We start from the raw sequence: 23,537 nt of genomic DNA, 5'->3' as shown, positions 1-23,537 counted from the left end.
CCTGCCTGCTGCCATTCCTGAGCAACCTCTGCACTGGTTGCTCCCACAGCTGAATCCTCTTTAGAAGATGATCCTGCCGCTTGCTGGTCTTTCTTGGACGCCCTGAAGCCTTCTTAACAAGAATTGAACATCTTTCTTTGAAGTTCTTGATGATCGATCCTATAAATTGTTGATTTAGGTGCAATTTTAGTAGCCACAATATCCTTGCCTGTGAAGCCATTTTTGTGCAACTCAATTATGACTGCACGCGTTTCTTTGCTGGTAACCATGGTTAACATGGAAGATCAATGATGTCAAGCATCACCCTCCTTTTAACATGTAAAGTCTGCCATTCTAACTCAATCAGCCTGACATAATGATCTCCAGCCTTGTGACCGTCAACATTCTCACCTGCGTTAACAAGACGATTACTGAAATGATCTCAGCAGGTCCTTTAATGACAGCAATTAAATGCAGTGGAAAGGTTTTTTTTGGGATTCAGTTAATTTTCATGGCAAAGAAGAACTATGCAATTCATCTGAACACTCTTCATAACATTCTGGAGTATATGCAAATTGCTATTATAAAAACTTAAAGAGGAACTTCAGCCTAAACAAACATACTGTCATTAAGTTACATTAGTTATGTTAATTAAAATAGATAGGTAATATCTCTCACCCACACTGTTTTAAAAGAACAGGCAAAGGTTTGTGATTTCATAAGGGCAGCCATCTTTTTGGTTGAAAGAAGGTGACAGGGAGCATGAGACACAAGTTCCAACTGTCCTGTGTCCTGATCACCCCTCCCAGTTGCTAGGCAATGTGAATAACAACATAGGAAATCCCATCATGCAGTGCACAACATCAGGGGAAAAAAGCCCGGGCAGTTTTCTTTGATGGGGCGGAGCTTAGCTAAAAATGCAGCTAAAAACGAGACTTCTATAAGAAAAACAAAGTTCTGATGCTGTGACACTGTTAAAGAAACACCAAGCCTTTTCAGTTCTGCTGAGTAGATTTTTAGTCTGGAGGTTCACTGTAAGCACCAACTTTTCTCATTTCTAATATTTTTGACAATCTCAAAACTTTTGGCCAGGACTGTAGCATTATTTCACAATCAAATATCCTCACCATAAATTGTGTCAGGAACATAATATAAGTTTTGTGAAAAATGGTAGAAATAGCCAAACAAGATTTGTGTTTTTATCTACAGTAGCACTTTTTATTTTTAAACTGGAATTGGTAAAACTGAGAAATAATGTGGTTCGTTTTTCGATTTTTTTTCCTCTTTCCCATTCAAATGCATAGAAAACAAAATTGTTTGAGGAAAAAAATGGCATACAACGAAAGCCTAGTTTGTCTTGAAAAAATTATAAATATATAATTTACGTGTGATAAGTAGGGATAAAGATATTGCTGATTAAGTAGGGACATAACTAAAATGTTAAAACTGCCTGGTCCATAAGGGAGAAACAAGGTCTGGATGCGAAGTGGTTAAAGGCCCCATGAAAATTTTGCTATAGGGCCCCAAAGTCTCTAGCTACGTCACTGATGCAATGGGTATGCCTGGCTAGTATTAAAAAAATATATATAAAATAAATAAAAGTAAACCGAGCCATCGCAATTATCACCTAACCACTAAGCATCCCATTGCTGAGTAGTTGGCAACGGAGATGCCAGTCAGCTCATTCACTTTATTTTTTAAAGCATATGACATGATATTGTATTCGTTAGCAATGCACAATATTTTGTTGCACATCTGGCACTGGTTTCATTTTTTTGAGACTACAGTGCAGTTTTACTGTAGAGAAACCTGTCTAGACTCCTCCTCCTGCCACATTACCTCCCACTCACATGAGGAGATCAGGGATGAGCTGCTATATTAGGTCATCTCACACTTCCCACTTCCTCCCTCTGCTTGTAAAATAATTCTCTAAAGGCCCAGGCCTGCAGCTCTGTCAGTCTCATTGATAAAAATCTGCATAGTTGCAGTGCTAGCCACAGTGGAATTAATCGTTCAGCAGCACAAAGGTCCTGGTGATAGCAGCTCTTCAGGTGGGAAACACCCACTCTGCTGTCAGCTCCACCATGCTTGCGAGAGGGACTTCTAAGACACATGACACGCATTTCAAAATATGAAAACTGTTTGAGTAATGGCATAGTCCCATGATCAGCTTTAGGGACAAATGTAACGAGAGGGATATGGAGGCTGCCATATTTATTTCCTTTTAAAGGGAACCAGAGGCCCCAGAAAATAGAATGTATACATACCTGGGGCTTCCACCAGCCCCATACGCACGGATCGCTCCCACGCCACCGTCCTCCGCTTCCTGTATCCGGCGGTCCCGGGTCCCGTAGTTTCGGCCAGTCGGCGGCAGCACGCGGCCAATCGTCCGCATCACAGGGGCTCCCGGCATACCCTTACGCGTGCGGCTGCATAGTGCGCAGCCGCAAGCGTATGGGTATGTAGGAAGCCCCTGTGCATGCGGATAATTGTCCACGTCCGCCGGAAGTGGCGGGACCCGGTACCGGCGATCCAGGAAGCGGAGGATGGCGGCGTGGGAGCGATGCAGGCTTATGGGGCTGGAAGAACCCCCAGGTATGTATGAAATCTTATTTCTTTTTTTTAACGCTGGCGTCTCTGGTTCCCTTTAAGTAATACCAGTTGCCTGGCTGTCCTGCTGATCCTCTGCTACTAATACTTTTAGCCATTAGCCATAGCCCCTGAACAAGCATGCAGCAGATCAGGTGTTTCTGACATTATTTTCAGATCTGACAAGATTAGCTGCATGCTTGTTTCTGGTGTGATTCAGGCACTACTGCAAAGCCAAATAGATCAGCAGGGCTGCCAAGCAACTGGTATTGTGTAACAAGAAATAAATATGACAGCCTATTCCTCTTGTTACAGTTCTCCTTTACTAACAATGAAAACGCTTGTAGCGTGAACCAAGGCTTTGAAAGTGCATCAATCTATATTCTGCATCATATGGTACTACTGATTATGAAAAGGTTCATTGGATGGCTTCTGGTAAAATAGAAAATCCCTTTAATATCTGTTAAAAACACATTTTTCATTGGCTATATTTCTTATAACTAATATTTTCAACAGGTGGAGGCTTTAACACACAGACCAAGAGCCACATCGGTCTATGCTGTGCGGGACTCTGAGCTGGCAAAGGTCCCTGATGGCGCACTGTCATACATTAAAAGGAGATTCCCACAGGTAAAAGTCATGTTGCAACTGCAATTCAGACACATATACTTAGTTAAAGGATACCCAAAGTGACATGTGACATGATGAGATAGACATGGGTATGTACAGTGTCTAGCACCCAAATAACTATGCTGTGTTCCTTTTTTTCTTTCTCTTTCTGAAAGAGTTAAATATCAGGTATGTAAGTGGCTGACTCAGTCCTGACTCAGACAGGAAGTGACTGCAGTGTGACAGCATAGTTATTAATGTACATTGGCATTGGACATACACATGCCTATCTCATCATGTCACATGTCACATGTCACTTCTGGTATCCTTTAAAGGGAACCTGAAGTAAGCAGATATGGAGGCTGCCATATTTATTTATCTTTACACAACAGCAGTTGCTTGGCAGTCCTGCTGATCTCTTTGGCTGCAGTAGTGTCTGAATCACACACCTGAAACAAGCATTCAGTAAATGTAGTCAGACTTTAGTCAGAAACATTTGATCTGCATGCTTGTTCAGGGGCTATGGCTAAAACTATTAGAGGCAGAGGATGAGCAGGACAGCCAGCCAATGTGCATTGTTTAAAATGAAATAAATATGTCAGCCTTCATAGCCCTCTCACTTCAGATGTACTTTAAGTGTGAGTAAATATTTGCTGGCTTGTGTGCTGTTTGATGCTGCATGAACCTTTGTGTCTACTACCTACAATCCCCTCTTTGCTATACCTCTATGGGTAAATATAGACATAGACAATACACTGTAATAGAATGTAATGTTCCATCCTTATGGGCAGAAAACAGGGTTTGAGAAAAATGTTTTCATTAAAAAGCAGTATGTAGTTTTTATAATAGAGGGCCGAAGGAGTCATCTGTACCATGAATTAAATGTGCACATATATTCTTAACCCATCATAACAAGTGACTGCTTGACAGTAAATCATACCATCGTTCCAAGCACTGAAAAATCCCACTGCATCATGGGAAATGATGTTTTCTTTAATTAGATTTACCCAGCTATGACATTTGACAAGAAAAGACACAAATAATAACTTTGTTTTGTCATGCGCAGTTTGCTCAGATATGCAATTGTCAATTGTTTCCAAATCTGAATGTTAATGGTTGGATCATTGGTTTTGTGCATGCAGCTTTATAATCGGGTTATCTGGGTTGCCAGATAAAATTTTGCATTATAAAGCCTGTTTGAAAAATAGACCCCCAAAACAAAAAATAAAATAAAATACATGTTAATTTCTATTGCCATTTTATAATCTTCTCTCAAAACAGCAATCATAACTCCAGTACTCAAAGAACCTTCTTTAGATCCTTTCCAGCTACTGCCCTCTTGTACTTCTCCCCTTCACATCCAAAGTAATGGAATACCATGTCCACTAAGATTAGATGACTACCTGTCTACCAGCTCTATATATGATAATCTCCAGTCTAGATTTCGCTGTTGTCACATGCTGTCCTCTGTATAATCAATCAATCAATCAATCAAGTATCTTAACCACTTGAGGACCGTGGGCTTTACACCCCTTAAGGACCAGAGCCTTTTTCTCCATTCAGACCACTGCAGCTTTCACGGTTTATTGCTCGCTCATACAACCTACCACCTAAATGAATTTTGGCTCCTTTTCTTGTCACTAATAAAGCTTTCTTTTGGTGCTATTTGATTGCTGCTGCGATTTTTACTTTTTATTATATTCATCAAAAAAGACATGAATTTTGTCAAAAAAATGTTTTTTTTTAACTTTCTGTGCTGACATTTTTCAAATAAAGTAAAATTTCTGTATACATGCAGCGCGAAAAATGTGGACAAACATGTTTTTGATAAAAAAAAAAACCATTCAGCCTATATTTATTGGTTTGGGTAAAAGTTATAGCGTTTACAAACTATGGTGCAAAATGTGAATTTTCCCATTTTCCAGCATCTCTGACTTTTCTGACCCCCTGTCATGTTTCATGAGGGGCTAGAATTCCAGGATAGTATAAATACCCCCCAAATTACCCAATTTTGGAAAGAAGACATCCCAAAGTATTCACTGAGAGGCATAGTGAGTTTATAGAATATATTATTTTTTGTCACAAGTAAGCGGAAAATGACACTTTGTGACAAAACAAAACAAAACAAAAAGTTTCCATTTCTTCTAACTTGCGACAAAAAAAAAATGAAATCTGCCACGGACTCACCATGCCCCTCTCTGAATACCTTGAAGTGTCTACTTTCCAAAATGGGGTCATTTGTGGGGTGTGTTTACTGTCCTGACATTTTGGGGGGTGCTAAATTGTAAGCACCCCTGTAAAGCCTAAAGGTGCTCATTGGACTTTGGGCCCCTTAGCGCAGTTAGGCTGCAAAAAAGTGCCACACATGTGGTATTGCCGTACTCAGGAGAAGTAGTATAATGTGTTTTGGGGTGTATTTTTACACATACCCATGCTGGGTGGGAGAAATATCTCTGTAAATGACAATTGTTTGATTTTTTTTTACACATAATTGTCCATTGACAGAGAGATTTCTACCACTCAGCATGGGTATGTGTAAAAATACACCCCAAAACACATTATACTACTTCTCCTGAGTACGGCGATACCACATGTGTGGCACTTTTTTGCACCCTAACTGCGCTAAGGGGCCCAAAGTCCAATGAGTACCTTTAGGATTTCACAGGTCATTTTTGTTTCAAGACTACTCCTCACGGTTTAGGGCCCCTAAAATGCCAGGGCAGTATAGGAACCCCACTAATGACCCCATTTTAGAAAGAAGACACCCCAAGGTATTCCGTTAGGAGTATGGTGAGTTCTTAGAAGTTTTTATTTTTTGTCACAAGTTAGCGGAAATTGATTTTAATTGTTTTTTTTCCACAAAGTGTCATTTTCCGCTAACTTGTGACAAAAAATAAAATCTTCTATGAACTCACCATACTCCTAACGGAATACATTTGGGTGTCTTCTTTCTAGAATGGGGTCATTTGTGAGGTTCCTATACTGCCCTGGAATTTTAGGGGCCCTAAACCGTGAGGAGTAGTCTTGAAACCAAATGTCGCAAAATAACCTGTGAAATCCTTACGGTACTCATTGGACTTTGGGCCCCTTAGCGTACTTAGGGTGTAAAAAAGTGCCACACATGTGGTACCGCCGTACTCAGAAGAAGTAGTATAATGTGTTTTGGGGTGTATTTTTACACATACCCATGCTGGGTGGGAGAAATATCTCTGTAAATGACAATTGTTTGATTTTGTTTACACACAATTTTCCATTTACAGAGAGATTTCTCCCACCCAGCATGGGTATGTGTAAAAATACACCCCAAAACACATTATACTACTTTTCCTGAGTACGGCGGTACCACATGTGTGACACTTTTTTGCAGCCTAGGTGCGCTAAGGGGCCCAACGTCCTATTCACAGGTCATTTTGAGGCATTTGTTTTCTAGACTACTCCTCACGGTTTAGGGCCCCTAAAATGCCAGGGCAGTATAGGAACCCCACAAGTGACCCCATTTTAGAAAGAAGACACCCCAAGGTATTCCGTTAGGTGTATGGCGAGTTCATAGAAGATTTTATTTTTTGTCACAAGTTAGTGAAAAATGACACTTTGTGAAAAAAAAAACAATAAAAATCAATTTCCGCTAACTTTTGACAAGAGATAAAATCTTCTATGAACTCGTCATACACCTAACAGAATACCTTGGGGTGTCTTTTTTCTAAAATGGGGTCACTTGTGGGGTTCCTATACCACCCTGGCATTTTACGGGCCCAAAACCGTGAGTAGTCTGGAAACCAAATGTCTCAAAATGACTGTTCAGGGGTATAAGCATCTGCAAATTTTGATGACAGGTGGTCTATGAGGGGGCGAATTTTGTGGAACCGGTCATTAGCAGGGTGGCCTTTTAGATGACAGGTTGTATTTGGCCTGATCTGATGGATAGGAGTGCTAGGGGGGTGACAGGAGGTGATTGATGGGTGCCTTAGGGGGTGGTTAGAGGGGAAAATAGATGCAATCAATGCACTGGGGAGGTGATCGGAAGGGGGTCTGAGGGGGATCTGAGGGTTTGGCCGAGTGATCAGGAGCCCACAAGGGGCAAATTAGGGCCTGATCTGAAGGGTAGGTGTGCTAGGGGGTGACAGGAGGTGATTGATGGGTGTCTCAAGGTGTGATTAGAGGGGGGAATAGATGCAAGCAATGCACTGGCGAGGTGATCAGGGCTGGGGTCTGAAGGTGTGGGCGGGTGATTGAGTGCCCTAGGGGCAGATAGGGGTCTAATTTGATGGGTAGCAGTGACAGGGGGTGATTGATGGGTAATTAGTGGGTGTTTAGGGTAGAGAACAGATGTAAAACACTGCACTTGGAAGGTGATCTGACGTCGGATCTGCAGGCGATCTATTGGTGTGGGTGGGTGATCAGATTGCCCGCAAGGGGCAGGTTAGGGGCTGATTGATGGGTGGCAGTGACAGGGGGTGATTGATGGGTGGCAGTGACAGGGGGTGATTGACAGGTGATCAGTGGGTGATTACAGGGAAGCACAGATGTAAATATTGCACTGGCGAATTGATAAGGAGGGGGGTCTGAGGGCAATCTGAGCGTGTAGGCGGGTGATTGGGTGCCCGCAAGGGGCAGATTAGGGTCTGATCTGATGGGTAACAGTGACAGGTGGTGATAGGGGGTGATTGATGGGTGATTGATGGGTGTTTAAGGTAGATAACAGATGTAAACACTGCACTTGGGAGGTGATCTGACTTCGGATCTATTGGTGTGGGTGGGTGATCAGATTGCCCGCAAGGGGCAGGTTAGGGGCTGATTGATGGGTGGCAATGACAGGGGGTGATTGATGGGTGATTGACAGGTGATTGACAGGTGATCAGGGGGATAGATGCATACAGTACACAGGGGAGGAGGGGGGTCTGGGGAGAATCTGAGGGGTGGGGGGTGATCAGGAGGGGGCGGGGGGGGGGGGGATAAAAAAATAGCGTTGACAGATAGTGACAGGGAGTGATTGATGGGTGATTAGGGGGGTGATTGGGTGCAAACGGGTCTGGGGGGTGGGCAGGGGGGGGGGTCTGAGGGGTGCTGTGGGCGATCTGGGGCGGTGGGGGGGGGGGTAAAAGCAGTGTGCTTGGGTGCAACATAGGGTGGCTGCAGCCTGCCCTGGTGGTCCCTCGGACATTGGGACCACCAGGGCAGGAGGCAGCCTGTATAATACACTTTGTAAACATTACAAAGTGTATTATACACTTTGTATGTGGCGATCTGGGTGTTAGTAACCCGCCGGCGCTTCCGAACGGCCGGCGGGTTACAGCGCGAGGTGCGCGGAGCCAGTCCCCGGCGGAGGATCGCGTCATGAATGACGCGATTGCGCCGCCCATGCCCCTACAAGGACCGCAGCCATTTGTCAATACGGCGGTCCTTGCGGGGTCCACTTCCCGGCCGCCAATTGTCTATACGGCGGTCGGGAAATGGTTAAAGAGGAACTTAAAGAGAAACCGTAACCAAGAATTGAACTTCATTCCAAGCAGTAGCTGAAACCCCCTTTTAAATTAGAAATCTATTCCTTTTCACAAACAATGTAAGAGTGAACAGAGGCGCCAGCAGGATAAAAGGTTCTAAAAGGCTTAAAATCCCTCAGGAGGTGGTGGTGGACTCGCCTTCCCGAAGCAGACAAGATACCGTCAGTTTTATGACAACAGGTTTATTAATATACTCCAAAACAAACAGTGCAACGCGTTTCACGGGTATGTTCCCGCTTCCTCAGGCAATAAACAGATAGGAGTACACAGTATAGTCTCAAGGTCACAAATAGCGCCTCTGACAGAGACAGAGGCGCTATTCGTGACCTTGAGACTATACTGTGTACTCCTATCTGTTTATTGCCTGAGGAAGCGGGAACATACCCGTGAAACGCGTTGCACTGTTTGTTTTGGAGTATATTAATAAACCTGTTGTCATAAAACTGACGGTATCTTGTCTGCTTCGGGAAGGCGAGTCCACCACCACCTCCTGAGGGATTTTAAGCCTTTTAGAACCTTTTATCCTGCTGGCGCCTCTGTTCACTTCTACATTATCAATATCCACCTCTGGTGGAGGGGTGTTGCCCCCTATTTCCTTATCTACAGAGAGCGACTTTTAATCCTGAGTGAGGACAGGTCTAATCTCCTCACCTGCCTATACAGTGGTTACCTAGGAGGTAACCCACGTTTGTGAGTATATACATTATATACTTTTCATTTCCAACCCTTTGTTTTGCATACTACACTATATTGGGCTCTCGGTATTTCTTTTGTCTTTACCTTTTCACAAACAGATCATCAGGGGGCACTGTATGGCTGATATTGTGGTGAAACCCCTCCCACAGGAAACTCTGAGGACCATGGTCCTGGCAGTTTATTGTCTGTGAACCTTGTTGCAATATTGGAAATAGCTGTTTACAGCTGTTTCCTACTTTGAAAAAAAAAAAAAAAACACTGACTAAATTGCTTAGACACAATCATTGTAAAAATGAAGCACTATTTATATTACATTATTTTCACTGGAGTTCCTCTTTACAGAATGTAACTTCATTATTAAAATTGCTAACATTTTACAATACTCAGCATATATAAATTATGTAGTCAATGTTTTCTTATTGATAAAATCTTTTCTTTCCTTGATTTGTATTCTCAAATTTATCACAGGAGGCAGTATCTTTACTGCTGGCAAGGTGCATTACTGCTGGCAAGGTGCATTGCTGCTGAATGTTTGTTTGCTGTGTGTTCTGAAATGAGCAGAAACACCTTGTCTCCCAGAGTGCACTGGAAGGAGAGGGCTGCATAAATAAATAGCCTAGATTTAGCATCACTGGAGATATAGTGAGTTTTCCTGGGATGAAAATAGACAAGATACAGAATATTTATATTGCGCTTTTCTCCTGGTGGACTCAAAGCTCCAGAGCTACAGCCACTAGGATGCGCACAGTAGGCAGTGTTAGGGAGTCTTGCCCAAGGTCTCCTTACTTCTGGCTTACTGAACAGGAAGAGCCGAGATTCAAATCTTGGACTCCTGTGTCGTTGCAGTGCCTCTTTAGTTGAAAACATGGAAAAGCCAGTAAACGTGCAATGTACAGTAGAAGGTATAGATAGATATATTATGGAAGCTCATCAAGTTTGACTTTTCTGCAGGTGGTGACCAGACTAATTCACATTTTAAGCAACAAGATCCTGGGAAACCTTCAACAGCCACAGAGGGATGTAACAGGTAAATTACGTTTGTTAGTTCAGCATTGCCTTTTTAAAGAGTACATGAAGAGTAAAAAACAAAATACTTACCTAAGCAGGGGAAAGCCTTTCCAGAGGCCTCCCATGTTGTCCTCCGATTTTCTGCTGCTGCCCAGGGCTCCTGTTGCTTATCGGGGCCAGGCTCTGCTTATGGCATGAGAGTGACCATGCTGCACCCACATGAGTACGCCGAAGCCTGTACAGTAGCGCGGACTGCTTATGCATGAGTGGCACCAGTGTACTGCGCAGGTGCGGACATACTCATGCAGGCTCAATATGGCAAGGCTTGTGTCTGAAGACGAGCAGATTGATTACCTCAGAGGGGCACACAAGGCGGAGCGGCGAATCGGCGCGGAGCGGCAGCGATCGGTGTGCACACACAGCTAGCAAAGTGCTAGCTGTGTGTAGCAAAAAAAAATTATGCAAATCGACCCAGCAGGGCCTGAGAAATCCTCCTGCGTGGCTTACCCCGAACCGCCAGGAAGGTTAAAGAGTAACTGTCGTGCATAAATTCAAAAATCAATTCTTTATTTTTATCTGGTAAACAAGAAATAAGAATGCTAACCAGGCAATCCAAAAGTAAAATCTATATTACTTTTCTTGTTGATAAATGATCATTCCCCAGTTTACTTGACTCTTATTTGGTACACACAAAATTTGGTGCACAAAAGGGAAGTTGCTGGGTTGTCCTTTTTTACTTCTGTACTTCCCCTCAGACTTAACTAATACAGCCTGATTGGCTGAGGCCTCTTCCCCTCCTGTTTTCCCCTCCCACACCTCTGTTTCTCTCTGATTGGCCAATATTTTTCATGCTGAGACAATGCACTTTCTATATTAATGGGCGGGCAACTCAGGCAGAGGAGAGGAAATTACATCAGAATTGACTTCAATATAGCCACACTTAAAATGGGAAATGCTAAGAAGGATTTTCTCTTTTTTTACTGTAGAAAAATCGCTAAAATCAAAATGTGGACAGTGCAATACATACGTTATGTAAGCAGAGCAAGTATTTATCTGAGACAGTATGGCTGACAGCTCATTTTTAAAGAAGACATAAAATATCCTCCAACACGATATATTCAGATCCAGAAAACATAAAAAAAATATATATATAATTTTGGTATCGTGAGAAGAGCCATACAAATCATTCCTTTTTTAACTGCTCTAGGCTAAATGTGCATCCCGAACTTTTGGTTTACAGACATCTATAGGCTTTAATTTAGTTACTTTTTGCCTACCATCGGTGGAAGGTATGGAACAGACTAACTAAATTTGTAGGACATGTGAGAGTAGCGATACAAAATCCATGGGGCTATGGAGAATCATCAGGATTTTGGGCTGTGGGTTGAACGAGGCATGGCGTGTAAAAAGAAAAGTACTGAACTTAACATAAGATGACATCTGAACAATCAAACTGAAATTTGGATGCTTAACTACTTACTGAATCTTGTGCAGTATATTCACTAACCGGCAAAACTTCACTTGAAGTACCAGGGCCGTGAATATAAGTATTCAGCGGCCGGCGGCAGTTCCAATTCATTAATCTAAGTCCCCGTTTCAATGTATGCCAGCGTCTATGAGATGCCTGCATTCATTGTGTCTTCCTGTTGTTACAGTGCCACGCATTACTTCCGATTTATGTACTTACGTACGTGAATCGGAAACTAATAATGACTGAGGACATATTGTGGCCAAATAGTAAATTACACCAAAATCCACTTGTATGTAATGAAAATCCCAACACTGACTTTTATAATTAACTATTTCCCTCCCACACCCTCCCATAGTACCTAAACTTTTTTTTGGTATAGGAAAATAAAATTACATAAAAAAAATACATAAGTAGTTACCTTAGGGACTGAACTATTTTTTTTATATTTATATCAAGAGGGTATGTTACTGTTAATTTTTAATGTAAGGGCTTGTAATCAGTAATTGACGCAAAACTGAAAAAATGCACCTTTATGTCCAAATAAAATATTAGCGCCGTACATTGTACTAGGGAAATGTTGCAATAACCGGGACAAATGGGCAAATTAAATGTGTGGCTTTTATCCACAGTAAAACATTTTATTTTAACACTAAAATGGCCAAAAACTGAGAAATAATGATTTTTTTCTTATTATTCCATTTAAAATGCATTTAGAATAAAATAATTCTAGGTATAATGTACCTCCCCAAGAAAGCCTAATTGGTGGGCGAAAATTTTTTTGTTGTGATTATTAGTGATTAAGTTATTGGCGAAAGAATGGGAGGAGCTCTGACAGGTAAAAATTGCTCTGGTCCTAAAGGGGTAAAAACCCCTCGGTGGTCAAGTGGTTAAAGTAGCACTGAACTGCTTTATTATAAACATACTTTTAATGCTGTTGTATGTGTGATGCTGTGACATCACACATACATACATCACAGCACCATCCTACCTCTCTAGCGCCCCCTGTGCCCCCTGCTCTGCTGGAAGTATATTTGACTGAGCAGAACGTCAATGATGGGTGGGGAGGAAGTGTCAGTACTCCTCTCTACCCTTTCTTAGTTCTGCCCCCTCCACTTGATGCAAATGGTTCCTATATGCTGTTACAGATGGGGAGCTGCGCTGTGTATGATCTTGTGGTAATTAAGGTTGAAATGATAGTGTACTAATCGCTTTATAGCCCATCATCAATGGGGGTGGGGGGGGGGGGGGACACAGGGGGCACTGGAGAGAGAGGATGGTTCTGTGAACTATGTCACAGCACAACACATATGACAGCATTAAAAATATGTTTATAATAAAGCAGTTCAGGGGTACTTTAATGATCGTCCAGCGTCTGTTGCTTTTTTTTGTAGGAGTAGCCAACTATCTATATAAGTAATGTCTATGTTTACCTTGATCATGCCCTCTCTGTTTTGCTCTTAGATCCGGGAAATGTTGCCAGTAACCTGTGTACAGTCTGTGTATTGCCTTGTAGCGGCAATGTTCCACTCACTGCTTTTACCATGGAACTGAAACATGCTCTGGATGCCATAGGTGAGACACCTTGCAGGATAGTGGTGTGACTGCTGCTATTTACAGTGGTGAAAAGATGATATGCTGACAAGTCTACCTCTTTCAGGCCCAACTCTGGTTCTTACAAGTGACATCATCAGGGCGCGTCTTGGAGCCTACGCCTTGGAAAGGTTTGTAAGGTTCCTTAGTGCATTAAAGGCTAAAAGTGTGCAAATCCAACACCAGCTATTTGGAAACTAAACATTTAGTAACATGCACCATTGGGGAGTTACGAGGACAGGTTTGAGAAACACTGCCTTATCCAATCATCACCCTCATGAGGTATTCAGGGTGGAGCTGTGAAGGAGGCACCAGTCAATCTTTTCATGTGACCACTGAGCTTATTCTGAAGTATATATCTTAAGTTCATTTAAAGACAAGAAAACAAAAGCCACTTCTAGTGTAGTAATTTGAATAAGAATCAAAACAAGTGAAAAAGTAGGTTCTCCCAGAAAAAGGTCAACCACAAGGTGCTACTGCTACTACACAAGCTAAATGTGGATGACAAGCCATTCAGGACTACCAGGTTCCTCTTGGAGTAGGCGGCCACCAAACCAAAGGGAAGAGGGTAACCCAACCTTCCACCAAAGGAGGGGTATCTGATAAAAATAGTAGGTGCCAAAAATCTATATTAAATAATGAAAAACAGTTTAAAAGTAGAAAGCATGGTGGACTTACCTACTTCAATGAAAGAACAGAGAGTAGTTCCACATTTTTTTCCTAACAACAACACATTTTGTGGAACAAGCCCATTGCCTTAAGTCAATACACAACTGTTAGATGAGATGCTGTATCAGAGTAGAGGCATGAATCCTGGTCCCGGTCAGCAGCATTTTTGTTATTAGACACAATGCATTCGAAAAAAAAAATGTATTCTACTGCAAATCCATGAATGAGTACAGATATTGCAGAATGTCAAAAATGTCATATACAGGTCCTCTAAGCTTCATGGTAATGCTGGTTTCCATTTTCTGCAGTACTCATGAATGTCAGTTGTCCACCTGGCTGGCTCAACAGGAAGACCTTCATCGCATTGTCCTGTACCAGACTGAGTTCTCGCTCACACCATGGACCATCCGATGCATTCGCCAGGCAGACTGCATCTTGGTGGTTGGGTTAGGAGAGGAATCTCCAGAGCTGGGAGAGGTTAGAAATACACATGACTGACTTGTGAATATTTACTTGTGCTTCTGTTTTCAAAGCTCTCCCATATCCCCGTTTTACTCCTGTCTGTGTTGTGTAAATTCTGTGAGCTAAAAATGTAAATTGCTCCCTAAAAGTTGTTCAGCTGCACTGTGTATGGGCTCCCTACGCACTGTAAGAGCTTGAATGTGTGTTCCCAATAATGCTCACTTGCAGTGTTTTGCATAATACAGTGTTAGGCTTGGTTCCCACTTGTGCGGAAAACATACCCATTTAGTACGTTTTCTGCACCTCTGCTCAATACAGGAAGCGGATCCTATTGTTAAAAATAGCATCCGCTTCCACTTGTAACCAAAAAAAAGCATCCATTTTGCCTCAATTTTTCTGAAACGGAATGCAAAATGCTGGATGCATTTATAGCCTATGAAAACTGACAGTGTCTGTTCTCACTAGGCCGGTCGCCGGCTTCAATCTGTTTGATTGCCGATACTCACGTGTTTCCCTTTGCCGCGGCTACTGACTCCTCCACCAGAGCCAGTTATAATTACAGTGGGGACTTGGGGCAAAAGTAACTTTGGGGACCCCCGATGCCCACTTCCAACCAAATCGGGGTGATTTTTTTGGAAGGGGCATTTGGGCGGGAGGTCCCCAAAGTTACTTTTGTCCCAGGGCCCCAATGTAACTAGAACTGGCTCTGGTGGAGGAGTCAGCAGCCGTGGAAAGGGGAAACACATGAGTATCGGCAATCCTGAGTCGGCTGCCAGGCCGGATCCAATCCCAGCCCCCCGTCACACAATATCATTAGGTGTCTATCATATGTCTTCTCCTATACAGAGTAAATACACAGCATCCCCACTGTCATGGGTAACCATAGCTGGAGGGGAGGAGGGGAACATTGGGTGGGCCCCACAGGCTCTGGGGCCCTGGGAAAATTGCCTCTGTGGAAGTGCCGGCCCTTTCCTTCACTTGGTACCAAGGCCAGTTAACAGATAGAAACATCTGGATCCTCATTCTGTTGCACTCTTCTACCCCTGTTTGTCACTGTGATGAAAGTAGCCAGATGGAAACCAAAGTATGGGCGCATGTTTTGTCCCACTTTTTGCTCCCTGTATGTCTGTGCTACTGCCCAGCTGTCTACAGCATGCCAAAAGCATTCTAGGTTTGGGCACTTGGCCCATAATGTTCCTGTACACATTCGGGTGGGAGGACGAGCATACAGGGAACAATGAGTGGTACAGAGAAAGCGCCACTTCTTTAGTTTCCATTCAACTACTTCAGTAAAGGCTACAAACAGCAGTAAAACGGTGCAAGGGAGAGGAGCCCAATTGGGATCGTATAATTATCAGGACTTCATAATAGACATGTTCTCATGCTTATTTTAGGATTTTTGCTATCAGTTACAGTGTGCTTTAAACTGGACTTGGTGTTTAAAGAGAGTCTGAAGCGAGAATAAATCTCGCTTCAGACCTCATAGATAGCAGGGGCATGTGTGCCCCTGCTAAACCGCCGCTATCCAGCGGCTTAACGGGGGTCCCTGATCCCCCAAATCCCCTCCGTAATGCGGGAGAGCGCTTCCTGGTTGGGGCAGGGCTAACCGCCGCAGCCCTGCCCCACGCGCATCTGTCAGCGCGTATCTCCGCCTCTCCCCCGCCCCTCTCAGTCTTCCTTCACTGGGAGAGGTGGCGATGCGCCGCTGACAGACGCGACTGGAGGCAGGGCTGCAGCCGTTAGCCCTGCCTCCAGGAATGACCAAGTGTCGCAGTGGGGGGTTTGGGGGTGAAGGGACCCCCGTTTAGCCCCTGCTAACTATGAGCTCTAAAGCGAGATTTATTCTCGCTTCAGAGTCTCTTTAAGCCACTGTAGTATGAAAGAATTACGTAAATTGGTATAATTCCGCTAGTATTGCCACCATTACAGATTTTGCCTCCTTATCTCCTCTTTTAACTTTACAGCTGGAAAAGTTCCTTGAGCAGTCTCCAGTCAGGGCCCTCAAGCAACTTGTTATTCTTCACCGAAAGGATGGTCCTCCTCCATCAGACACGGTGCAATGGCTCAAACTGAGAACCTGGATTTCTGGACATTTCCATATTCGTGGCCAAAAGCATGTATTTGTGAAGAGGCCTCCACACAAAATGGTACCTGTGTAAAGTTTTGATACCAGTAATAAAGAATGTCCATTATTTCACACACGAACATATCCACGACACCTGTTCCACATTTCTTTACAGAGAACACCGAACATCAGACTTTAAAGAGAACCCGAGGCGGGGTTCTTACATCGCAATCCCCATACAGAGGCTGGGTCTGCCTATAGAGCCCAGCCTCTGTTGCTATATAGATCGCCGCTAAACCCCCCCCCCTTGCGCTCTGTAATCCCCCCATAAAACACAGTCGCGCTGCTGACACGCAGCTTGTCAGAGCGCGCTGTGTTTACCTCTGTACTGTCAGTCTGCCGCTCCCCCCGCCTCCTGCATCGCTCCGGTCCCCGTCCACGTCCCTTCCCTCGCCGCTGATTGGAGGGAACGGACGCGGGTGGGACCGGAGCAATGCAAGAGGCAGGGGGAGCGGCCGAGACTGACAGAGGAGAGGTAAACACAGCTGCACAGCGCGGCTGTGAGTTATGGGGTATTACAGAGCGCAGGGGGGCTTAGGAGCGATCTACATAGCAACAGAGGCTGGGCTCTATAGACAGACCCAGCCTCTGTATGGGGATTTCATTCCCAGAACCCTGCCTCGGGTTCTCTTTAAGAACAATCGTGGAATATATATAATTTGTCACATTGAGTAGTAGCATAGTTGGGTGACGTTAAATAATTTTTACACTTCATAATATATGCAAAGCAATACAGTGATTCAGACCACAAAAGTCTCTTGAGACACGACCCTAATCTGCAGTGTACAGAGTCCTTAAATTCATCAGATATTCTACGATTATAGATGAGGTGCCTGAATAGATGGGTGGGCTTTTGTGGGGTTATGAATGTTGTTAAGTAGTAATATACTGTATAATAATGTACATTTCATTATTCATTCCTCTAACACCTTTCTCTCTTCATGGCCTGATTTCTATATTTATTCCTCTTACCAACTGACCTTCCTTTCCCTTGCTGTCTTCTGTCTGCATCAGCATGATTTCTACTCTAGAATTCTGCGAACAGAGGTGGACAGACACAGCGACTTTTCCCGGCTTGCTCGAGCTCTCACAGGAAACACTATTGCCTTAGTATTGGGAGGTGGTGGCGCAAGGTGAGTGGAATGTTCACTGGGCACATATGACATGAAACATCCTGTGTGAATCCAGATTTACCCAGAATGCCTTTATTCAATTGTTTGAAGATTTGTGAATCTAGACTTTACCTTTACATGACTCTTGTATTTATGGAGTATTTCTCTATCTGTTCTCTGCAGAGGGTTTTCACATGTAGGAATAATTAAGGCCTTGGAAGAGGCAGACATTCCTGTGGACATGGTGGGGGGAACGTCCATGGGGGCATTAGTTGGAGGTGTGTATGCAGAGGAACGCAACAGCGACAGAACCGCAGAGCGGACCAGCAACTGGGCAACAGTAAGATAATGTTTTAAGAGGAAGGTTTATTTAACTTGTAAATTCTTTGTATAATTTTCAGTTTATACCATTCTTTTTTTTTCCATTTCAAGCTTTTATTAGCCAGAGAAAAAATAAACAGTGTAATACAGCTTTATATGACATGTAAACAGAGTTGTTGTATAATATACATGTCAAAGAAGTTACAAGACACACAGAGAAAAAAAGAATTTAGAACGTCGAACAACTTAATACACTGATGTGCGATTTAAATAGAATATAAATGGCAACATATCAATGGTTAGTATCAAGTCATAAGCTGAGCAATGTAACTTCAGCATAAGAAACACCAAAAAAAACATTTGGCTAAATCAATGTTAGATAGCAAGACAAGATGTGTTGCGGGGCCCCCTGCAGAGATAGGAAAGGGTGGAAAGAGCGAGAGAGAGGAGAGGTAAAGGAAGAGGAAGGAAGAGGTGGTGAGTGAAGAGTTGTACTGTAGTGATGATCAATTATCAGAAATTAACGCTTTGTATTTATCTGAGTATTTGAACATTTCCCATCCAGCCCAGATATATGTAAATTGTTCAGTTTTATCTTGTGAAAGAAGAATGGACTCTTCAAGTTGTGCCACTTTGTCAAGTCTAGAGAGCCACTGAGCAATAGTGGGAGGCTGTTGTTCTTCCATAAACAAGGAAATGTGGCCCTTGCTGCATTTACCATGTATGGCAGGATGATTCGTTTGTAGTTTTTAACTGAGAAAGGTACTGAATGAACAAGGAAAAGTTCCGGGGTCATGGGGACTTTTTTTTTTTTTAAAGATATCTCCTCGGTCAGTTTGTGGATTTGTCGCCAAAAGTTCTGCAGTTTTGGGCAATTCCAGAAAACGTGAAGCAGGTCAGCAATCCCCGCGCCACATCTCCAGCAATTGTCAGCTAGTCCTGGTATGAATTTGCTAAGTAGGGAAGGGGTTTTGTACATTAAGAGTCACTTTGGGATTTAAAGCCCAGATAGCCTGCCACTGCTCGTCAGTGAAAGATCTGCCTGAAGTTTGCTTCCATTTAGCTTGATTGGGCAATGTTTTGGATGTGTTTTCTGTTACAAGCCACTCATAGAGCCAAGATATTGTGACTGTGAGGGCCTTTACAGGAAAAGAGTTGTTCAAAAGTCGATAGCTGTCGAGTGAGTTGCATTTTACGGGAAGAGTCACTTAGAAAGCTCTGTAACTGAAGATCGGCCCAGAACGGGAACTTCTGAGATTGAGCTAGTTGTTTGAGTGCATTGTAGGGCTTTAATGAATTACCAGACATGATGTCCTTAATTGAGCCAAGTCTGGTATCCATCTACTCGGGAATGATGAGCAACAGCCAGGAGGAAAGGTAGGGTTATGATTGATTGCTATCATTGGGCCTACCAGAGAGGAGGCTTTGTTCTGTCTCATGAGAAGTCTCATCATTTCAGTAGTGGCGTAAATCAGCAGGTTGGAGGCCTCTTGTTTCCGTAAGTCAGTGTCCACTATCCCGGGAACAGTGGCAATATCCGGCGAAAGTAGGGCCTGTTCTATGTGGACCCAGTGTTTGGGTGTTGAGGCATCGCACCAATCAGACAAGCGGCTAAGGACAGCAGCTTGGTGGTATTTGTAAAAATCAGGTAATCCCGCGCCTCCTAGCATTTTAGGTAGTGTGAGAGTGGGCATTTTAAGCCTTGGCTTCTGTTTTCTCCCCACAAATCTGCTTACGTGTTCTTGGATGTTTGCTGTAAATTGTTTTGGGAGAAAGATTGGAAGAGCTTGACAGACATAAAGAAATCGAGGTAAGAGGTTCATTTTAATCGAGGCAATACGTCAGGATAAATGTGTTTTATCTCCCAGGATTCTAGGTCTCGGATCAAGGAAGCTGCTAGGGGGGCAAAATTAAGATCAACATTTTTTTTTTAAATCTGAGGAGATAAAAACTCCCAGTCGGTCACCCATCGAAAAGAAAAGTTAGCTTTGCATTGCATTGTGTGACTCTCTCGTTTAGCAATATCTGTTTGTCCCACTTGCTGCATATATACACTTAAAATTTGAAAAACATACAAATAAGAAGTACGTTTCTTCGAGAGTAAAATGTGCCATAAATTATTTTTCTCCTATGTTGCTGTCACTTACAATAGGTAGTAGAAATCTGACATTACCAACAGCTTTTGGGCTAGTCCATCTCTTCTTGGGGGATTCTCAGCATATTTATAAAGACATTCCCTGAAAATTATTAATACAAACATGCTGGCCAGCCTCCCTGTTCACTGCACACTATTTTGGCAGTTGGACGGAGCAACTGCCATTCACTAAGTGCTTTTTAAAATAAAGAAAACCCTGAGAACCCCCCTATGAAAAGATGGGCTAGTCCAAAATCTGTAAGTAATGTCAGATTTCTATTACTTACTGTAAGTGACAGCAACATAGAAGAAAAGTAATTTATGGCTCATTTTACTCTGGGAAAATGTACTTCCTATTTGTATGTGTTTTAAATTTTAAGATTTTTGTGACAGTTCATCTTTAAGGAGCTATATTGTTACTATTTTCCCTTTTAACCAGTTACATCTCTGTTTATTGCCATTAGATGATGTCTTCTCTTGTACGGACAGCAATGGACCTCACATACCCCATCACTTCCTTGCTGTCAGGCCATGCGTTCAACAGAACTTTAATCAGCCTCTTCGGAGAGAAACAAATCCAAGTAAAGTGATTGCTTATTCTGCGTATCCTGTTTGCTTCTTATTATCTTAGTTCACTTTGTCTGTCACTGTGCTGTATTGCAGGACTTGTGGCTGCCATATTTCTGCATCACAACAGATATCAGCTCTTCTTCAATGCGGGTCCATAGAGAAGGTGAGAGATCGTTTCTTGGACTTAACCCAATTCAATCTCATCTGGTCAGGTCGATTTTAGTTGGGATTTATGTTGTCTTCATACTATACATGGAAACCCTCAGCAAAACTTTGATGCCCCCCCCCATGTGCACATTTCTTCCCTTGCCTCACCTTGGTGCCCTTCATGGCCTTGGGGCCCATCTCACAAGGGTCATAAAACAAGTGCGGCCATCATGATCATCACACCCATAACAAGTGTAGCCACAAAAACATCTGATCTGTAGTATAGACCCCTGTATCGCTGCATGTGGTTTTCTTTTTTGTGCAGTTGCCTTCCTGACCATTCAGGACAATGGGACTTTGTATATGCACAGACAAAACATGTATTTTTTTCTTGTGAACTTTGTTTTTGTTTTTTTACAGTAGGATAAAAGCCTAAATGTTCTCAAACTGACCAAAAACTCAGAGCAAACTAACGACAAAGAGCCCATGTACGTGTTAACGTTTACTACTGATATTCTGTGTACTGCACACATATCTGACTTTAGGGACAAAGATATTGGATGTGTTCAGCATTTTTGGATTGTGATATGTCTTGTCTTTAACATTTTTATTTATCTTTGCTGTGCACTGCTGAATAAAACTTGATCAAAATGTATTCTGCAAAAAGGCCCATGTACACTAGACTGGAGAAATGTACATACCATCGGCACAAGCTTTGCTTATTTTTCCTCCAGTTTCTATAAACAATTTCCAAGTTGGCTTCTGTGCTTGTGTGTGTCCTTCTTTCCTGCACACTTCCCCTCATGCCCCGCGCCGAATAGCCATGGCGCTGCGTCTATCCTCTCTGCACATGCTCCCTCCTTCCCTGCCCCACTATGATTGGCCGCGGCACTGATTGGATAGTGTGTGGGGTGTGGCATGTACGACATCCAGCGAGATGGTGCGGAGAAAGTCTGGAGAAATGGCACATGCACTCCTGCCCTGTGCATTGTAGCATGATCCAACAAATAGTTCCTAAATAGGACTCAGGGCTGGAACCCACTAGAGCACTTTTTTGAGGGTTTAGGTAGCTTTTTAACCTCCCTGGCGGTAAGCCCGTGCTGAGCACGGGCTATGCCGCCGGGAGGCACCGCTCAGGCCCCGCTGGGCCGATTTGCATAATTTTTTTTTTGCTGCACGCAGCTAGCACTTTGCTAGCTGCGTGCAGTGCCCGATCGCCGCCGCTACCCGCCGATCCGCCACTATACGCGTCGCCGCAGCCGCCCCCCCCCCAGACCACGTGCACTGCCTGGCCAATCAGTGCCAGGCAGCGCCGTGGGGTGGATCGGAGTCCCCTTTGACGTCACGACATCGATGACGTCGGTGACGTCATCCCGCCCCGTAGCCATGGCGACAGGGGGAAGCCCTCCAGGAGATCCCGTTCTTTGAACGGGATCTCCTGATCTCCGATCGCCGGCGGCTATCATGTAGCGAGACCTCGTCTCGCTACATGAAAAAATAAAAAAAAAAATTAACAAAAAAAACGTATTTGCTGCCCCCTGGCGGATTTTGCCAAACCGCCAGGAGGGTTAAATCACTAGCGATTCCCCTAAACGTTCTGCCAATGTAAACAAATGTAACAAATTCCATAGCACCGATTGCAATTAGCAAAATCGCAATCGCAGGACATGCAGCATTTTGGGATCATTTGTGTTTCAATGTAAAGTATTGAAGCGCTGGCCAATCGCTCATGAATCGCTGCACATAGCGATTTTGTGTGCGATTTTAAACTGTAAAAAAAAAATAATAATAATTTGAAAGGACCAATCAGAATTAAAAACGCTAATCGCAAATCGCTATCACAATCGCTGGCAAAAAGCTTACACTTTTTAAAATCGCTACCAAAATTGACAGAAAACGCTCATGAAATCGCTTACAAAATGCTAATTAAAAATGCTGGCGATTACGCTAATGATTTGTAGTGGGTTTCAGGCCTCAGGGAAATTCTCAGAGGCGGTTTACCTTTTTAATGATTATCTTCCTGCAGGAACCCTGTGGCGGTATGTTCGAGCCAGCACTTCCTATACCCCCTACCTACCACCCCTCTGTGACCCTCAGGACTCTCATCTCCTATTGGATGGATGCTATGTGAATAACCTCCCAGGTCAGCCAGTTATTAGGGTGTTGCTTTAGTTGTTTAGTTCATCTTTGCCTGATTCTTAGCTCCTTGCCTCTGTGATTTCAGCGGATGTCGCCCATTCTCTGGGCGCTCGGACCGTTCTGGCGGTAGATGTTGGCCGGCAGGAAGAATGGGATACCTACAATTATGGAGACACGCTCTCTGGCTGGTGGCTTCTATGGAAGCGCTTCACACCTTGGGGGGATAAAATTAAGGTAACTGATCTAAAGGGTATAAAAACTTAATCTAGCTTTCCATATATTACAAGGGACCCAGTTTAAGAGTGAGCACCCATTTTGGTTCTGGGATGACAGGAGGACCAGGGCAGTAATTCAATTCACTTTTTCTCCAAAGTTTTCTCCTGGGAGATAATTGTTCATCTTTTGTTGAAAAGAA

General features: G+C 43.4%; 1 protein-coding gene across 5 annotated transcripts in view; it reads left to right on the top strand.

Moving 5' to 3' along the window:
- The window catches only part of LOC137562822 (patatin-like phospholipase domain-containing protein 6), a 119,779-nt gene that overhangs the window by 73,334 nt on the left and 22,908 nt on the right, over positions 1-23,537 (top strand). For all 5 annotated transcript variants that reach the window (XM_068274551.1, XM_068274552.1, XM_068274554.1 and 2 more), the window contains 12 exons: positions 3,085-3,198; positions 10,326-10,401; positions 13,315-13,425; positions 13,511-13,574; positions 14,421-14,589; positions 16,539-16,721; positions 17,714-17,832; positions 17,995-18,151; positions 20,731-20,847; positions 20,930-20,999; positions 23,010-23,126; positions 23,208-23,356. In XM_068274551.1, the coding sequence (XP_068130652.1) occupies positions 3,085-3,198; positions 10,326-10,401; positions 13,315-13,425; positions 13,511-13,574; positions 14,421-14,589; positions 16,539-16,721; positions 17,714-17,832; positions 17,995-18,151; positions 20,731-20,847; positions 20,930-20,999; positions 23,010-23,126; positions 23,208-23,356 (1,446 nt within the window). The remainder of the gene's footprint in view (positions 1-3,084; positions 3,199-10,325; positions 10,402-13,314; positions 13,426-13,510; positions 13,575-14,420; positions 14,590-16,538; positions 16,722-17,713; positions 17,833-17,994; positions 18,152-20,730; positions 20,848-20,929; positions 21,000-23,009; positions 23,127-23,207; positions 23,357-23,537) is intronic.

This window comes from Hyperolius riggenbachi, chromosome 3 (genome assembly GCF_040937935.1).
Source record: "Hyperolius riggenbachi isolate aHypRig1 chromosome 3, aHypRig1.pri, whole genome shotgun sequence".
Classification (NCBI taxonomy): domain Eukaryota; kingdom Metazoa; phylum Chordata; class Amphibia; order Anura; family Hyperoliidae; genus Hyperolius; species Hyperolius riggenbachi.
Note: the sequence above shows the minus strand (reverse complement) of the source record. Positions and strands in the feature narration are given on the sequence as shown.